General features: G+C 43.5%; 1 protein-coding gene across 3 annotated transcripts in view; it reads left to right on the top strand.

Annotated features, from left to right (window-relative positions):
• Positions 1–19074, top strand: part of AP2B1 (adaptor related protein complex 2 subunit beta 1) — an 81024-nt gene that overhangs the window by 14981 nt on the left and 46969 nt on the right. For all 3 annotated transcript variants that reach the window (XM_040614606.1, XM_040614611.1, XM_040614598.1), the window contains exons 6-9: positions 9197–9387; positions 11548–11769; positions 12660–12780; positions 14963–15058. In XM_040614606.1, coding sequence (XP_040470540.1) covers positions 9197–9387; positions 11548–11769; positions 12660–12780; positions 14963–15058 — 630 coding nt within the window. The remainder of the gene's footprint in view (positions 1–9196; positions 9388–11547; positions 11770–12659; positions 12781–14962; positions 15059–19074) is intronic.

The following is a 19074-nucleotide window of genomic DNA, read 5'->3' as shown; positions in this document are numbered from 1 at the left end:
GGAGCCTTTAATCTCTTTTTACAGATGGGCCTAAAGAGCTTGTGGCTGCCCTTTGTCACTTGGGATCCAGCTGAAGGGTTTCCCTCCATAAAGGGAACGCTCATTTCTTCCCAGAGTTGCTTAAAGCAAACGCTTCTCCTTTTTTGCTGGGTATTTCCTTGCATGAAGCTCAGCAGAACCAGGTATGGGTGAATATAAAACTAGGGCCTGGCTGCTTTGAGCTGTCACTGTGCTGCTGGACTTAGTCCTTGGGGCTGCTCTTGCTGGTAACTTCAGTATAGTGCAACTCAGAAAGCATGTCCTTCCATAATCCTCACGTTCTAACAAAATACAATTTCAGTGTGATATCCCAGCGTTTTTGTGTCCTCCTGCTCATGCGCAGAAAGGCAGATTGCTGCAGAATGCTGTTCACACCCAGCAACAGCAGTAGGTAATAGTGGGGTGAGAAAGGTACGTCTGTTACATACCTACTGATGGCCAGAGGCTCTCTGAAGCCTTGGACAAAATTTTTTGGTTTTTCCTGATAATGTCTTGTTCTGACACTTGTGAATCAGACCTAATGACTGTTCGTTGTTGGAGCATTGCGAGTGAAGAGCAGGACCAGGAGATGGCAGCAGTTTCAAGCAGAACCAAAGCTGATGCTCGTTAGACACCTTCTTTTGTAACTAGCTCCCTCCTGGCTTTTAATCACTGCACTTGGTTTTCCTCAGGAGTGTAAATATCAGCAGAAAAACATAAGAGGAAATCCATCTTGAGCCTTACTGGTCTTTTAATAATGATTGGAACAAGCTTTCTCTCCAAATATTTTCAATCCTCAACCTTCTAGGGTAACTTTTAACCCATGGAGTAGTTTTCTTGTCAACCTATCTGTTATCCACATGGCTTAAGTCAGATGGATGTCGCCTTCTCCCAGTTCTTTTCTAGGGGCTGTTGGCTTTTTATTTCCTTCTTGTAGCATTTCTTCCTCGTATTCTGCTTCATCACCATGATATGGTGGATCAAAGCTTTCACAGGTGTGGCTGTTCTACTCTTGTGGTTTTGTGGGCTGTATAGACATAACATGTACATGTTGTCCAATAATATGTTTTACACCATCTACACATCACAGTTTACTGAGAGAAACACTGTTGTAAATGAACACAGAATAAACTGAGATCACATAAGCTGGTAAGTAAGTACACCAAGTGTGTGGAACATAATTAAACTCTGTTGTGCCTGGGTTTTTTTTTGCCTTTACCATTAACCTGCATTAAAGAAGGGAATCTATTGAGATCTGACAGAGGTGGTGAGGTCCATCTTGATCTAATCGGAATTCCCTCTAACCAGCATGAGTTTCTATCAAAGACTAGACTGAAAAACTATTGATATAAATCACAGTGCTCTCTTGTCTCTCTCCTGCTGTGACTGCAAGCCGTCTCTGCCAGCCAGAATTTCCGAGTGTATGTTTGGGCTTCTTGGGTGACCTTATGGAGGAAGAAGGTCCTCTTTTTGTTCTTTTTCCGACTAGCTGGCAAGCAGTATGTCTTTCTGAGATCATGTCCTGAAAAATAAGCTTGTTTAGAAACAGAAGCAGCTTTTGCCTCCTGGGTTGTCTTCCCCTGCGTACTTTGCAGGAGTTTTATCCCTCTCTGTGTAATAAAACTGAAAAATGAACCCCTTGCTGAGAAACTTAGCGGTCCTCTGAGTCCTAAAAGGACTTTGTGGGAGGCACTTTGAGACAGGGGACTTCTCTTATACAATACCACCTTCATGGGCACAGGAAAGCACTTGTTCCTCATGGGGGAATTTGGACTTCTCACAGCTGTGTTTTGCCCGCTGCAGCTGGCATTTTATCTAGTGCAAGGAGTGAAACGCCACTGCTGGATGGGTTGATGATTCCTGCTCATGAAGGTTGTGAGGACTTGAAAATTCACATCCTAGTATGGAGCTGAGTCTTGCAGTTAAGATTTTATGATCAACCTCATCTAGAGATGAGCTGTGAGCAACACGAAATGTTCCAAACAGGGTGTTTCACCTCTCTTTAATTTTTTCAGCCCCTTGGCCACCTTGGATAGGAGCTGTGAGCTGTGCCTCTGCAGCATGTTGTCGGCCTGGGCTGCCTCCAAGACAGCCTGACTGCCCCACTGCCCAAAACCTCCCTCTTCTTTCCAACCTCAGTGCTGCAGAATGCTGTATCTTGAAGCCCCCCTGACCATGTGTCTCTGTCCTGTGCATGGATTGAGTTTTTTAATCTGTTTGTGCTGCAGGTGGAGATAATATTTCCTTCTGGGAGACACATGATGGTATTTGTAGGCGTCAGGAGGTGGAATTTGGGTACGTTACAGTGAATGGGACCATTGCTTAGGGGCTGTTGAAGAGTAGTGGCTTTGCTTTGGGGCTCTTTAATGGATGTTCCTGCTGTTACATGGGGCTGCCTAGGAGGAAGAGCAGCGCTTTTTGCAAAGTAAACAGACAGCTTAACAGTAGCAAGCTGGAAATTGAATAGGTAGAGGTTGCAGAGGAGCCTGTATAAAACTGGCTGTGTTAATGTATGTGGTGGGATGCTTCAAAGAGGCAACATGGGAGATTGCTAGGGGAGTTCGGAAGCCAGTTTGGGTGTCAGACTGCAAAGATTGAAACTGGGGGAGATGGGAGAGCTGCTGTCTGTAATTGATGGCACAGCTTCTGGTTAGCCACTCCAACCCTGCTTGCTCTGCCTCTGGAAACACAGTTTTGGCCTTGGGCTGAGCCTCCTGCAGCCGCATCTCCAGAGGAAGGTTGGAGTCTGACTTACTGAGTAGTTAGTTTTTTCTCCAGGTTGTCATCCTAAACAGGTCTGAGGGACTTTCATGCCTGTATGTGGGACCTGAGTTTTGTTGGTTGGTTGATTTTCAGAGGCTTGTGGATGAGGGATGCTGGTCTTGACCATTTTCTGCAGAAGCTGTGCTTTTCTCTGCCTTTTGAATACTTGCGCTCTGGCAGAGAGATGCAATGAGTTTGTATGATAATGGTTGAATTTCCATGAGTCTGCAGAGTTTGTCCTCCAAGACCTCTCATTTATAGAGCTTAATTGACAAATTCATCCCTCAGAGACCTCTCTCCTTCCAATTACTGCTACCAGCATGTGTCTAATTTCCAAAGCATTAGTCTTGGCGAATGGATCGTTCCAGGATCTCTAATGTCAATCAGGGTGTTGGGGAATTTTGTTGACATGTGTCTAGATAATACATTTTCAGTCAGAACAGACACTTCTAGCTATTGACAAGCACCACTTGTCAAAAAATCACTGTGGATATGATCTTTTGTAACTCTGCACCCCCCCTTTTTAGGGCTACGTAATATTTTTGTTGATGCTTTGCTGGGTGCCTTTCTTCTAAAAAGCTGCTTGGATCAGATATGGCCCTGTTTGCCACTGGATGGTGCCAGTGAGAACCTCTGCAAGGAAAATTGCCAAGGACCTTACAAAAAAAAATAACCCTGCAAAAGAATCCTTCCTGGTGGGTGATAGGTGCCTCATCGGGGCTGGGGTCAGACCACGGTGCTTTTTGGAAGAAGCATAGGGGTTGCAGACCCTTGGTGGCTTCCTATAGAGCTTAGTTTCCCGCGGGGGGGGTGGGGTGGGGGTGGGGCTTGGCTGTACCAAGGAGAAACCCTTTGTGTTGGAGTCATCCCTGAACAGCTTCTTGCCCACCTACTGCAAGAGGTTCAACAGTTGGAGGAAGTATCATTGCCTGTCTTACGACGGACACATTCTGATTTTGCAAGGGAATGAGAGCGGGAGCGGTGTTTTAGTCTGCCACAAAGTGGCGTTTTTATGCAGTGCATAGTAGGAGCAGGGCAGTGCAAAAATTGGTTAGGGTAAGCACGCCATAGGAAGCATAACACTTTGACTTCCCTTTTGTTGCCACCTCCAGAAAAATTCATCCCATTTGCAAAAAGCAAGCAGGCAGTCTTTCCCACCCAGGTGGTTTTTGGGTCATGGTCAGGAAGTGATCACGTACACTGTGGCTCCAGACTTATAGGCACTAAAGCACAACCTCCTGGAATGGAATTGGTGGAAGATGAATGACTTACCCAGAGCCCTGGAAATCTGTCACAATTAAGGCTGAGCAGGGGAGCTGTTACTTTCAAAGGCTATATATGGACTGGGCATGTGTTAAGTCTCCCAGAACTGTAATTTAAAGCCATATACATTGTATGCATTAACAGAGTGAGAGGTTCCTATAAGCTCTCTGAGTTGCCTGATTGGACAGTTTTAATTGTTCGTAGACCATTGGTAGGGAAGCAAAGTAAAGGGGGCTTGTAGATGAAAGATGTAATTATAATATGAACAGAAGTAGGGGTTGTGTACTCTGGAGAGAGAGAGCTTGGCTGTGTTAGTACTTGTTAAGGACCTTTCAGGCACACAGCATCGTGTGGCCATGAAAATGAGTGGCCCTGTGAAATACGCATCCATGCGGATGCCCCTAATATCCCATCTGGGAGTCTGTGCTTAATGACACGAACACACCATGCAAGCTCAGAGTGCTCTTGGAAAATGTCAGCACCTCTCCGTTCTCGAAAACATCACGTGGTGCCTGGCTCTCTTGAGGGTGGGAGCTTCCAGCTATGTGGGGAAGGCTGCCTTTCCTCAGCATCTTTTCAGAGCCTGTAATTTTTTCCTCCTTTTCTTCATTTTCTCCTCGTTTTCATGGAATGGTGAGCCAGAGGTTCCTGTTTTAAGCAGCAGAACATTGTATTTCATTAACTCCATTACACACTTGGTTTAATTTCCAATTAGCCTGGGATGCTAGCAAAATAATCTGATTGCTTTGACTGTTTTGTGTTCTAGATCTGTCTAGCTTCCCTCCTGTCATCCCCCCCCCCCCCCTAAAGCTTTTCCGTGTGGGTTGATAGACACTTAAGGTTTTCACCCACTCCCTTTCCTCCTTGTTAAATGTATTTTGTACTGTTTGCCCTGAGATAAAGGGTTGAACTGCCGGAAGGAATAACTGGCAGATCAGTGTTCCTACCTCTGCAGCTCTCCGTGAGATCGGATCTGGTCTCTGGCTGCTCAAGGGTTTGTCTGTAGGTGGGTTTAAAAATGTTGGGTTCTTGTTAAATTTGTAATGTAGTTTTAAACGCAGGGTTTGTTTTAGGTTGTTTTGTGTTTGGTTTTTTTTTATAAGAGCCTGTGAGATTTAATTATCCTTATTCCAATGACACTTTTCCAAGAGTCTAAATTTGTTGGAGAAATTCCAGCCAAAAAGCAGGTTTATTGTCATTCGGATCGACTGCACTCTAACTGGTGGTTGCTGTGACTGCATTTGAATAACGTTGAAATGTACCCAGGGTGAACTGATTTACATCAGCAAGCCAGGGACCTATTATTATTATTAATTCTTTAGTCTGCTCTGCATTTGTACTTTCTAGGTGTTTTTTAGGCTGTTAGCTTAAGGACAGGATTCTTAATTGTGAGTCAAGTGAGGCATTTAGCCATGGAGTTAACTTGTAAGTTTAAGCTTTTAAAAGCTTTTCCTGTTCATTAGTTGTTTGAGCTCACATATCTTTGGCTAGTGGGTTGACCTTGGGATTATTTTTTTGGTCATGATTTTTAGAGAATTAAAGACTATACTAGCTATTAGTTTCTGGTCCTTTTAGTTTCCTTCTTCCAATCTATGGAATAAGTTATACAACTCCTGGTTGGTTTCTCACCAAAATGAACCTGCATGTTTTGCAAACCAGAGAATACTTCATTTGCCAAAGAAACTTATGGCTGGTTTTCCTCAGCCAAGGTATGGCACTGGCTGTGAAACTTGTCCAATTCCATGGAGGACTTTGTCCTATACCTAAAGTTTTAGCTTTACTTTTAATTTGTCCCCCAGCAGGTACATCCTCATTGCTATTTATTTTCAAGGGAAAAAAACCCAACCTGCTGTGTAACGTATTTTATCACTGTGTACTTGTCGTTGCTGTTCAGTGTGGTTGGACTTCACTGTCTTGTGTTGCTCAGTTAAGGAAGAAGTATCAACCGAGTTAAAGGCTTAAGGTTCAGCTTTGTTGTCAGTTTTCTTTGGCCAAAACCTCTTTCTAAGTATTTCCAATGACACTTACATGACTGCCAAAGTATATGCTAGATTACCAGGTGATGTAATAATTGAAATGGTGTTGACTGGTTCTTAATGGTTTTTTTTTTCTCCATACCTTGAGTGATAACTGTTAGTATCCCAAACTGTGAACAATGCTTCACTCTTTGTTTACATGTAGCCTGAGCCAACACTTAGTGAGAGCTGTCAGCTAAGTAGGAATTGTGTCCTGGAATGAAATCGTGCAGTGCCGGCTTGTATTGCTCTATGTTCCTGTCTCGTAATGAAGCCAATGGCAGTGCCAATGAAGAGAGGTGAGCGTGCATGCTTGAACCAGTGTTTATGTTGGACTGGTTCCTGAAATCCGTTTTCATTTCAACTGTGCTGCGGCTGTGTAGAAAGCCTTGAAGATGCTAATTATTTTTGCTGGCATACCATAACATATCAATATGTTCAGTGTGAATTGCCAGCAAGTTGTTGTTTTGGGTTTTGTTTTTTTTTTTAGTAAATGTTGCTTAAAGTTTGAAGATACTGCCTATCCCTTCTCTTATCCCCTTTTACTTCATTCATCATTTTGTCACCAAGTTGACAGCAGCAGCGTTCTGCTAAGGTAGAAGGTGAGGATCAGCTTTAATTGTGGACTATAAGATTGTGGGTCCCAGCTCATCTGGCAGAACTGAGCTGCCACCAAGTGTTTCACAGCCCCTTCCAGTCTTTTTTCTTTTTTTTTTTTTGTAACACCCAAGGGGACCACAGCCCATGCTCCTAAGTGCATCTTGCCATCTGACACACTCTCATGGATGCTTTTAAAGGACATCTGACATCTAGTGTGTTGCCACTTAGTGTCCCATCCGCAGCTTTGATTTGGATGCTTATGTTTATGCTGCCATGTTAGTTCCTGAAAAGAGCCCCAAAAGGTCTTAAAATCCAGACGTCATTCACAGCCAGGTCTCTGGGCTGATGTACCAGGCAGCCCATGGTAACAGCGTTCCCGTTTATCTTTTGCCTGGGGCAAACTCAGTGACAGACTTCACTTACTCTGCAAGGAAAGAAACTTAAGCCAGCAGCTGTGACTTGTGCTTGCCCCAGGGTTTAGGATATATATGCACATGGCCTAATTACTGCGACAAAGGTGGTACCTGGCAGCGTGAGTGCATTTGCCAGAGCTCAGCCCTGTTCCTTAGTAAAACCGACAGGTACGTTTCTGCGATGCTTTGACTCTGTAACTGTCTTTATTACTTCAAATTGTTTTCTTTAAAGTCCTCATTTCATTTTATAAGTACTTTTTCTGTAATGATTTTGAACTTTTCAGTTGCTTGTATGATTTGTCTTCGCTTGTAAACTTCCAAAATACAATGAAATTAAAACAGTCTTTTACTTCAGTTTTATGCTGTGTCACATTAACCATTCAGGATTTAGGCAGATTAAATAATGGAAAGAATAAGCAGCGTATCTTAATAAGTTACTCATTAAAACAGTACAAGAAGACAGCAGTTCTGATTGCTAATGATTTTGGTGACAGAAGGCTCATTCAACTAATGAAATTCATAAAATCTTGGATCAAAATCCTATCTCTGACCTCTAGGTGTGAAATGCAAAACAATCAACATTACTGTGCTTGTGCAATGACTTTGAAATATACTGGTTTAATGACAAGCAGTGATGGGAACAATGCAGAGAATTTTCTGGTCGTGCTGTTCTTGTTTTCAGTGTACTGCATCAAAAGCATCTTTAGTCACGCAAAGAATCAGACGACTTGAGATAAGATGTTTCTTTGCCTTAATCCCATAGAAAACAATGCTATAAACCTTCATTTTTAGCAGGTATGTATTGTGAGTTAGGCTGAACATGATATACGTTATAAAATATCCTGAAAATGCCTTTTCATAGGGTATATCAGGTTTGTGTGCCCAACTCTGGCTTAAATCTTTTTTCTAGTTACTTAAATAAAAGCCTTTTGTCTCGTCTGCATATTTTCTATTTTTATCTATATGTTCTGCAACTCTTGTATTTTAAAAAAAAATCTTCAGATGGCATCTGTTAGAATAACTGTGGAATCTTGAATATGGAACTAAGAATTAGAAATTTGCACTCCCACTTCTTGCTCTTGACAAGCTGGACCCTGGACCTCCTCTCTGTGCTTCCTTTCATCCATGCTTAGAAAAGAAAAGAACTTACATAGTCTTAAATGTATCAAGAATATTTTCTGTGATGAATTGTGCTGGAGTGCTTGCTTTAATGGGACTTTGTAAAGCAGACAAATAGATGCTATGGAGATTATTTGAAATTGAAATATGGGTTATTAAAAATTTAGCAGGAGTTGTCCATTTTAAGGAAATTGCATGTTTGCTTTCAAACTGTGTGACCTGACAGTGTTGCTGCAGCGCTGAAGGCTGTCTGGCACCTGACATCTCCTCTTACTGAGCGAGACTGTTTTCTTGTTTTTTAGATCATGCTAAGCCATGTGCCATGGGGCTGCCAAGGGGAAATTAGGCAAGAGGCGTACATTCCTGAATAAGTAGGACAGTTGGAGACCAATATTGAGACCTTGACTATATCTGTTGAGCATCTCCTGGAGGTGGGGGGGAAATGATGCCTACTTGAAGCAAGCCAGGGTAGCAATCTGGAGCCTGCAGGAAGGCGAGATGTTGGTGTTCCATGGGGAGACATCTGATGCCATCTCTAGCTCCCTCCAGAGTAAAGCCTCTTATGAGGTCCTGGTCCCAGGTCCCTGTTCTGTCCAGACGTGACTTTAACTTTTGTTTATCTTCAACAAAAATACTTCCAAGTTGTAATTTCTCTAGCAAAATGCTCGTTGCACCATGCTGGCTTTTCACGTTGCCTCTGTGTGTCGGCAGCCCCCTCCAGCTGTGCTGCTATTCCTTCACTTCCTTCCCAAGAGATTCTTCAAATTTTGGCAAAGAGCAAGGTTAGAGTCAAGCCTTGGGCTTTCCAGGTTGGTTGTGAGGTTGTACCAGGTCCCTGAAGGCTTGGATGAATGAAGTGGAGGCTGCTGCTAAGCAGCTGATAGTGCAAGCCAGGATCTCCGTGTTTGTTTCGCACGTGTTACCCACACTAAACCCAAGTTTATCCCTGCCAAGCCCCTGGTGGCATGCTAGCAAAGAACTCCTCTTCTTGTCTCTTTTTCCCAGGTGGTAGCAAACGCTGTGGCTGCCTTGTCAGAAATCAGTGAATCGCATCCCAACAGCAACCTGCTGGATTTGAACCCTCAGAACATTAACAAGCTGCTGACAGCTTTAAACGAGTGCACCGAGTGGGGCCAGATCTTCATCCTGGACTGTCTGTCCAACTACAATCCCAAGGATGATCGCGAAGCTCAGAGGTACAGTGGTTCCTGCTCTTTCCACGGGCCGCTTGGGGTTATTTAGTAGCAGGGTACTTGCAGGCTCCTGGCAGTGTTATACCTCTGGAGAGGGCTTGTGATAACAGTGGTGTCTGAGGTCTGTAACAGCACAAGTAAGACTTAAAGTAAAAGGTTTAAAAGGGAGACAACTTTTGGTAGTTTGGGTTGACCTGGAAACCTGCCCCTTCCCTTCCAAGAGCCGCTTTCTTTGTTTAGTGTTAACTTTTTTTTTTCCCCGCTTCAATTTAAAAGGCTCCTTCTTACAGGAACTGGCACTACTAAGAAGCGATCAGCCCAAGACCAAACCTGTAACAATGGAGGCACAGTTTAGAGGATTTTCTGCTTTAAAGCAGAGCTTTCAAATCTAGTTTTGCTACTTTGAAAGGCAAGAAGCCCTTATAGGTTTGGGAGCTTCCAAAAGTACTACAGGTCCGAGATTTGAATATATTTTCCAACTAAAAACTAGTCTGTAGTATGATAGAACTGAAAAGAAAGGTAAATTATTTTTCTTTTCACTACAAATTCGGCCCTGTGCTTTTACCTTTAGCTGCAATGACTAAACCTAAATACAAAGACCATAGGGTTTAGGTACGTAGAGTGTTAATTGATGCGTTTCAAGCCACCTCCTCATCTGTGTCCAGAATCACAGAAAGTCAGATTCTGTACCCATGAGAACAAGGAACCAACAAGAAGAAATACTTGGAATAGGGAATTCTCAGACTTGATATATTTCATGTAGATGATGGGTGGGGGTGGGAGATAGACGGGGAGGAAGGGACACAAGCCCACATGCAAAATCCTGGGCAGACCTTTTCAAATTTGATGGGTTTCTTCATTGACTGTTTTTTAAGGTGCAACAAGTAATCCACTTTTTTTTTTTTAAAAAAAAAAAAAAAAAGCAAGCCTGCCAGTAGTCTTGCAGATGTTTTTTTTTGCCGCCTCCCTTCCCCCTGTGTTCTGTTTCTGTGCCAGAAACAGCTATTAATGAGTGCTAGAAGCCTGCAGAGATCTCCAGGGTGTCAAGCCAGTATTATCCTAGCTCTGTCAGAAAGGTACCGCTAGTTTGAACAACTGTGAACATGTCCCAGTTCCTCATCTGTCATTCCTCTGAAGAGTGGTGTATAAAACTGGGTGGGCAGTAACTACTTTGTGTGGAGTTTGGCTTTCAGAGTCTGCCTTATTTCAGATAAAATGACAGCACCTAGTTTTATGTAGTGTTTTCCTTTACAGCAAGGCTGGTATCGTAACCCCTGTGCATGGAGAAACCGAGGTATGGAGAGGTGAAGCAGCTTTGGCTTCATTGTTCATGCCAGGTGACCTGGGGCAGAGGCAGCTGGGGACTGCCCCCAGTTCTGACTCCGCTGCTCTTCACTTAGCCATGCTGCTTCCCTTCTAGAGTGGCTGAAAGCAAATTCTTCAGGGGAAGAAGCTTCAGGAGGCACAGATGGGAATAAGATTGTTCTGGGTTAGCAGTATGCAAGAGGGGGTGGGAAGAAACTTGACAGATGCTGTCAGAAAGACCATATGAACCCAAACTTCCTTTCTGCTTGGAATGGGTTGTTTAGGATGCTGTTGATTATAGGATCCATGGAGGCAAGTGGTGAAGCTAAGACCTGGGAGGTATTTAGGTCACCCTTTCCCTTTATCTTCAGAGAACGGAAAGCATTGGTTTTTTGCAGAAACAAATGGTTGAAATGGTAGCAAACCCCCCAAGCGAACCAGAAGTGTATATCAACTCTGGATGATTGTATGGGGGTTAAAGTGTTTTTCTGATAGCTGTTGTGTTAAACATCTTGGTAAGGTTGTGTTTGTAAGTGATAGATGAGAATACCACCAGGCAAAGGCAGAAAGCCCTAATAACTGAACTTGTGTTGGGACTGTAATGCTGAGAGCTGGAAGGGTTCCTGAGCTAACTGAGGCAGGAGAGAAAGTTGAAGCTGTGAGAGAAGTCCATTCTTGTTTGCTTCCTGCTGTGTTCAGGAAAGCAGGACTTTGCCTGTTCTTTCTGAACAGAACCAAGTCAAAGTGGTGTCTGAGAAGCTGCTTTCAGCCACCTACTATCTATTAAATTCAGGTAAGGTCTGAAATACTTGCCATTCTGAAATAGGTGTGAACGCTTTCTTACTCCTCTGTCTCCAGTATTTGTGAACGGGTGACCCCTCGGCTGTCTCACGCCAACTCGGCAGTGGTGCTGTCAGCAGTGAAGGTCTTGATGAAGTTCCTGGAGCTTCTTCCCAAGGACTCCGATTATTACAACATGCTGCTGAAGAAACTTGCCCCTCCACTGGTGACCCTGCTGTCTGGAGAGCCTGAAGTTCAGTATGTTGCCCTGAGGAACATCAACTTGATTGTGCAGAAAAGGTAAAGCCTCAGGGGGGTGTTATTCCTGGGTTGTCAGAGCGCATCTAGTTATCTCAGACCTTCAGATATTTCCATGTGCACAGAACTTCGTTTAATCCAGGCTCTGATCCCTTGAGGGACAGATTAGCCTCATGACCCCAACAGCCTGAATTAACTTTCTTTACAGCATCCTTGTGATACAGTATCATACAGTATTTCTTTACCTGCCTCTCTCTTCACTGCCTTTTTAAGAGCAGTAAAAACTGCCTTCTCTTTAGACTATAAATCATATTGCAAATAGGAAGGAGAATGTAATTATGCAGGTCATAGTGACCTGTAGAAACTCAGTGTGCCTATGCTAATTATCTTCAGCATAGAAAAACCTGGCTGGTGACACATTGATGTACAGTGTGTTGGTTTTTTCACCAGTTTATACCCACATGCATGTTTAAGTACTGTTGTTCCTTTCTGGAAAGGTGGGATAGGTTGGATAGCACTTGGTGATTGTGTTCAGGGCAGAGTTACAAGCACTGGCATCTTGCAAGTGAAAGCAGAAAATGAGTTTGTAGGTGGAGTTTTGCATTGAGATAAGGATATTATTCTTTCACTAAAAATACTGTCATCCGCTGACTGACTGCAGTGGTTGGCTCAGCAGCTCAAATAAAGGACATAGAGATGTAGGCATGTTAGACTTGAATTCTGCATTTTTTACCTAAAAAATTTTTTTTCCATCCTTCTAACTTTCTTCAAATTGTTCTCATATGTTTGTTTGCACGTCCTGGGCACAAAGTGGCACCATTCTGTTTCTTAGTGAATGTTTGGGTAGGTTTCTAAACAAAAGATACCTCTGGTTAGGATAGAGCCCACTGTTTTTACCAGTCTTGAGTGAAATAACCTTATGTTCCCTCCAGGCCTGAAATCCTGAAGCAGGAAATCAAGGTGTTCTTTGTGAAGTACAATGACCCCATCTATGTCAAACTGGAGAAACTGGACATCATGATCCGCCTGGCTTCTCAAGCAAACATTGCTCAGGTCAGCTGAGGAACTTGTGATGTGTTCTGTATGTATCCTGGGGATGGAAAACCCTCTCGTGGTCCTTGCATGAGGGTGTATGCAACTACTGCTACTGTTGTCCTGGCTTTTAGGCATCACTGTCCCTGGTATAGTGCTCTTTGCAGCTACTTAAAAGGAGGTGTTGGAGTTTCCTCCATAATTTAAATGTTAATAGTGAATAGTGACCATTAGGTAGGTCTTGGTTTACAGATTACAATGCCAGGAGGAGAGCTGATGTCTTCTGTCAACTGAGTCACTGCTAGAGGTGAGGTTGGAATGAGAGGCTTGTTTCAGGTGAGAGGTGTGCCTGTAACGGAGGCAATGAGAAAGGCCAAACATTACTGAAGTGTGGATTTCAGGTGTATGAGTTAAACTGTTAAACCATTGCCCAGGCACTCTTCGGAGCACAAATAACCTTTATTTTGTGTCACCTGCTTCCAGAGTGGAAATAGCACGAGACTGCTTTATAGTGTAGATTCTCCTTGGATTTGATGTTGTTGTTTTAATCCGAATTCCTTTCTTAAAGGAAGTGTTCTCCCATGTGACCCTGGCCACAAGGCCTAACACTTAATCATTCTGCATTTTGCCTCTGGTTCGTGCTATTGTTGTCCTATCCTAATTGTCACAGAGCAATTTCATTTAATGTGACATTTTTAAGCAGCTCTCTCCAGCACTCCCTGATGTTCTCTGGAGCAGAGCAAGGCAGTTTGTGCCCCTTTTGTGCTGGGGACATGGAAAACGTTTTAAAGATCAGTTTCCATGAGAGTGTATTCAGCATTTTCTAGTTAATCTTGGTAGACTCCATACAAATTTCAATACATAATGTTTAGATAATGCAGGTTGTTTGGATGAAAGGCAATGGTGTCTGGAGGGCAGAGTCTGGGACTGGGAATCTACAGACTCATGAACGAATCTCTTCCTGGTTCTAAAGAGGCATTCCTAAAAACAACGCAGGCTTCGCCACAAACGTGCCCTGAAACGAGACCCAAGGAGAGCATGCTTCTGCTCGCATCCTCCCTGTGCAGCCTGTCAGGACTCTTCATCCCTGTGCCTGTCTGTTCTGGACCAAGGCAGCAGACCGGTGGTATCAGAGTCACTCAGGCTCAGGCAGTATTTGAAAATAAGCTTGAAAATAATTTGAAATAAGCTACTAAACCAGGGTGCTTCACGTACTGTGCCACATAGATCATTCAAGGAAATAATAAAACTTCAAAACACAGATGTCCTGTCTACTCCTTGCAGATTTATTTGTCTGCAGTCTGGCCCTTCAAGGCTTCTTTATCTTGTCATTGTTCTGAGCAATTTGCATTGACTAGAGATTTTTCAAATAACTGTCTCACTTTGTGCTGTTCACCTCTCCCTTGTAATCTATTTATGATATTGCAATGAAATTCCTGATAACGTGTTTGACATGAGAAACTGAAACAAATAGGATTTTGAGGGAATATAAATGGCGTAGGGTCTTTCTTTGAAATCCTTTTTTCTAAGCTAAATTATTTGTGTAAGACAAAGTAGCTTTTTATTTGGTGGTCTGCAAGATCCCAGCAGGTCCTGGTTTAAGCTGTTGTTCAGTTTCCATTAGCGAAAAAAAAAGAGTCAAAATTAGTTAATGTTATTCTTGAGAAGGGAAGTATCTTCACACTATTATTTATCTCTGTATAGGGGTTCCAGGGTGTCCGCAGATCTCCTCTGCATCCTCCTTTTGGATCCAGAGGTTCATCTCTGCACAGAAAAGGAGAGTGCAGAAATGGTTGTTGCTGAGAGCTTTGCATGCGGTGAATGTTAGAACAATAAGTACAATAAACCATACGTGAAATCTACATACTTCACTGCATTATCAATATAAGAAGGAATAGCAGTATTTAACTTTGGCAGGGCTGATATTGCCCTCAGCTTTTGTTCAGGGGAATTTGAAAATAACTAGACTGAGCCATCTTTTGGCTTTGGCCAGCCTAAACCAAGTCTTGCTGCCTAACCCACGCCAGTGGGTTTTCAGAGAGAGACTGACTGCAGAGTTGAGCGGTGTTAGCTTTGGATGTGTGTGGCCAGCTGTGGAAGAATACATCCTGCTTGTGTTCTGGAATTCAAGTAGCATCGCTTGTCAGAGTGGGATGTTCTCTCTGTATGACCCCAGGGACTCAGGTTGATGCTTTCTCTGCAGGTCCTGGCAGAGCTCAAGGAATACGCTACCGAGGTGGATGTTGACTTCGTGCGCAAGGCTGTCCGAGCAATTGGGCGCTGTGCCATTAAGGTTGAGGCAAGTATCTGAGTTTTGAGTTTTTCTGTGATTCTCTCTTTTCAAAAACAGTGATGGGCTTTGCCATCTTGTTCCCGTTTTACATAAAGTTGCTTTGCTCTTGTGATGATTATCAAGTGACCTGGATATATCATGCTCGTGAGCAAAGCCCCAGCATGAACAGTAGGATTCGTGAGCTCCAGTTGAGTACATCACAGGAGGGTAGTGTGCTCCTCTTAAACCTTAGCTTGCAGGCAGAGCAAGGCAGCTAAATCATTCTTAATGAAGTATTTTCCTGCACTGGCTTCAATGGAACAATGATCACTTATCCACGAGGACCTCCTTTATTAGCTGCGGCCTGCCCTTTTGGGGGGGGAAGGAGAAGAGATTGTGCAGAGGAACTCAGTATTATGAAATGTTTTGGGTGTCCCTCCTCCCTGTTTCAGCTGAATAGAACACACTGGCATGGAATTAGAGATTTGGGGCACTAAAGTGCTATTTGCCCAGAGTGACTATCTGCTTATCTAGTGTTAAAGGTCTGTGTAGATTGTAGCTTCATCTGGAGCATGCTTTCTTTAGCCTAGATGGTTATGCAGATAAGTCCCCAAGAATCTCTGCAGTTATCCAAAACAACAGTCTGAAACATCCTCTTCAGTTGAACATCCAACAAAATAACTCATAAGAGAATGTACTTTTTAGTGATGTCTCTTAATTTCCCTGTAAATGAATCTGGTATGCCTGACAGGAGCTCAGAAAACCTGCGAGGAGAGGGAAGACTTATGCTGTGCTGTTGGTACTTTCCAGTAACCAAGTGCAAAATATCACATAATTTCAGCTGAGCTCATTTAGCTTTTGCTAAAGTGTTCCCATGAGCATTGCCTGACAGCAGATTTAAATAAAAAACTGATCGTTCCTAGCTGACTATAGTGTCAGTGCACAGGTTTCCCTTACTTCAGCTAAACTGCTGTAAGTCTGCGTAAAGAGGACACCAACTTCTGTCCATGCAGCCTTCTCTTCCTTCCAGCTCTTAAAGGCTTATCACTGCCATGGGCTTTCTTTTAAGCAAGGCCCAAGAGTGATTGCTGCCTCTATTTCATGTCTGCAGTTCAAAATCCAAGCATGCTTCTTCCACGCTGTGTGCAGGCAGGAGGTTGTCTGGACAGAGCCACAGCAGTGACAGTAGAAAATCCACCTGAGGATGGAAGAGGGCTACTGAGAAGTCAAAAGAAGCTGTGGCAGTCCTTTTTGTACTGGTGCTTGTGCTGGGGAGTGGGAGTTCGCCTTAGTTGTCAGCAGGGAGTTTCTCGCTAGGATTTGGCCATGTGTCTGTCCTAGTTTCACATGAAAGGTGGTGTGTTCCTGCAGTATCAAGGGGTTTTTAGAAGTTTTTACCTGTTCCTGCCCACATCCCACACATTCTTTCTTCCCATCTCTGATACCATGATGGTCATATTCAATATGCAAAGGACTAATAATAATGTCCCAGCAAATTTGCAGTGACCCTGTAACTGTGTAATTGCGTCTCAATAGGTAGCATTAACCTTGATTTTTAGCAACGCTCCTTTGAAGACACTGCAGCTAAAGATGAGGTCTGTTTACTCCTCTGACAAGAGTCAGCTTTAAAGAGGACAAATACGGAACAAGTCATTACGGTGTCCTCATCTCTAGGTTAATCCCTGTCCCCAGTGCATCTGTGTTTACTAGAGGCTGTTTGCACTGTGAGTTATGACTAATGGAAGAGCATTCTCTCAGCCATCAGTGTCCAAGCTCCCAAGGCTTAGAAATCTGCTTTTTGACATAGGGCACAGCCAGCAGGAGCTGTTGATGAATGAGTATTCATGAGGAACCTCAGCTCTGCCTTCCAGGATCCTACTTTTTGTCTAATTGTCTCTCCTAGAAGAGTAAGACAGTAAATAAATTTGTCTGCTGTGATGTGTGCCATGGAGCAGGTGTGGCACTAGCTTTGCTGCACAGCCGTGCACAGCAGAAGTAGCGCTTGCTTTGGAAATGTAAATGTCTATTGGAAAGGGATAGCAAGGCTGATGGATTTTGCCCAGGCTTAAGTAGTCATATTGATTTTGGGGATGTCAGAACGACATCATTTCATGTGGATAGACTAGCTGGGCTCAGAGTTAGCTTGAGTATATCCACAGCAGACTGTGCAGTGTAGCTAGACTTGTATCTGGCTTGTGCATCGGTTTGCTCCGTTGACAGCACTAGGTGAAGTAGTCATCTGATGCTTTGATGGTAAGAAAACCAAGGACCACTCATGGGAAAAGGAAATAAAGTGGATGCAGTAAGAGCAGTGATTCTTCTGGAGCAAAGGAGAAGCAGAAGGAGCCATATTAGAGGGGCGTTGTCTCTGTTCCAGGAGATTCTGTCAGCAGCCTGGTTCTTAGAAATTGTTGAGGTTTATGGCTGTGAGCATGGTATGTGCTACTTCAGTAATCTTGCAGACTTTCATTTGGTTTCTGCAGAAAAACAAAGCAATTTTGATGTTGGTTGGTTGTCCTTTCTCTCTCCAACTTGAGAGCTGTGCTGGCTGGGGCAATCTTTCATCAGTTTGCAGAGCACTGCATTCCCCAGGGATGTCCACCTTCAAACAGCAATGTGTTTACAAGGGATGGGGTGAGCTGACGTGTATTTTGGTAGAGAAAAATTCTGTTAGAGGTACTACTCGGCTGTGCATGTGCCCATGTGACTGGTCACTTTCCAAGGGACTTTTGGGCTCAAAATCAATACTGCATATTTCAAAGAGGATATTTTGTTCTTCTGGGAAAAATCATGCTTCAAAGCATCTAAAGAAAAGAAAAAGGAACCTTAATTTGCTTTTCCTTGAATGCTGGAGCTCTTAAAATGTTGCTAGCTGTAGACTCTGACAGGGCTGCACAGCTTGTTGCAAACAGTGACTGATGCTGTGGGTTCTGTAGAGTAAACCTGTCCTAAGTCAACTTTACCCCAAGTGCCCCTTAAGGCAACTTGTTAAAACATAGTGATGCTTGTTGAGAAACTGGTAAGGGATGAAATTGCAAGCTCTGAAGCATCTGTCTTGCAAGGACTTTGAGTGGAGGTCCCACTGTGAGCGATGGCAATCTGTGTGGAGCCAGGTCTGTGGTCAGTCTCCATGAAATGGAAGTGTCTTCCAGGTCACAGACCTCAAATCTCTCTCTTCTTGAACAGAAGAGATCAGAGTAGGACATTGTCAGATTGCCATTTCATAGCTGCTGTAGTGGCATAGTACCTGTAAAGCTGTGGTAAGGAGGGAGAGGTATCGTAAAAAAATATGATACCAATCACATAATTTTATATGATACCTGTCCTTACTCTGATACTAATTGTGTTGGATTTTTTTTCAGTTTGGTGTGAATTTGGGGGGAGAATCGTGTAGCCTTTAGTGCCAGTTTGCAAAAACAGAGCAGCTGCTGGTTTATACTGTCCTCTCTCTTGGCTGATCGCCATGCCAGCATTGCCACCGCTGGCACTTGCAGACCGTGTTTGTAAGGTACCACAGCCAGAGTCACAAGAGCAAGAAATCACAGAGAGGTTTTAGTCTCTGCTTGTTCCATATTCAGCTCTTCAAGTCTTGAGGTTTATCCTTAAGATTTTTTTGCCCATTCTCAAAAATCTGATTCCTGTGACTTAATGCCATTTCATTTCTCCTCCTCCTCCTCCCCAAGCTTTAAGTGCGCTGAAAGGGAAGGGGACTGATAGCTCACTTGAATTGAAAAATCCACCTACATTGCTGTTGCTTGTGCCCTACAATGTTTGTCTCAATCCTGAATGCTTTATAAATGTTCGGATGGTGACTGCCTAGGCAGTGTCGTGAGCAGTCTGCTTCTCACATTAATCACCAGCTGTGTAATGAGGCTTCATATGTGCTCTGCTAATAGCCAAATCACTGTCCTTATTTGAGACTTTCCAGTGCTGGAGTTGGTTGCTCCTGTGCTGTCCTGCCTCACTGTGCTATTCGGGAATATCATCCCCGAATTACTTGCTTCCAGCTCCAGTTCTGGTTCCTGAAGCATTCCAGTGTCCAG

Source organism: Falco naumanni, chromosome 1 (genome assembly GCF_017639655.2).
Source record: "Falco naumanni isolate bFalNau1 chromosome 1, bFalNau1.pat, whole genome shotgun sequence".
Lineage (NCBI taxonomy): Eukaryota > Metazoa > Chordata > Aves > Falconiformes > Falconidae > Falco > Falco naumanni.
Note: the sequence above shows the minus strand (reverse complement) of the source record. Positions and strands in the feature narration are given on the sequence as shown.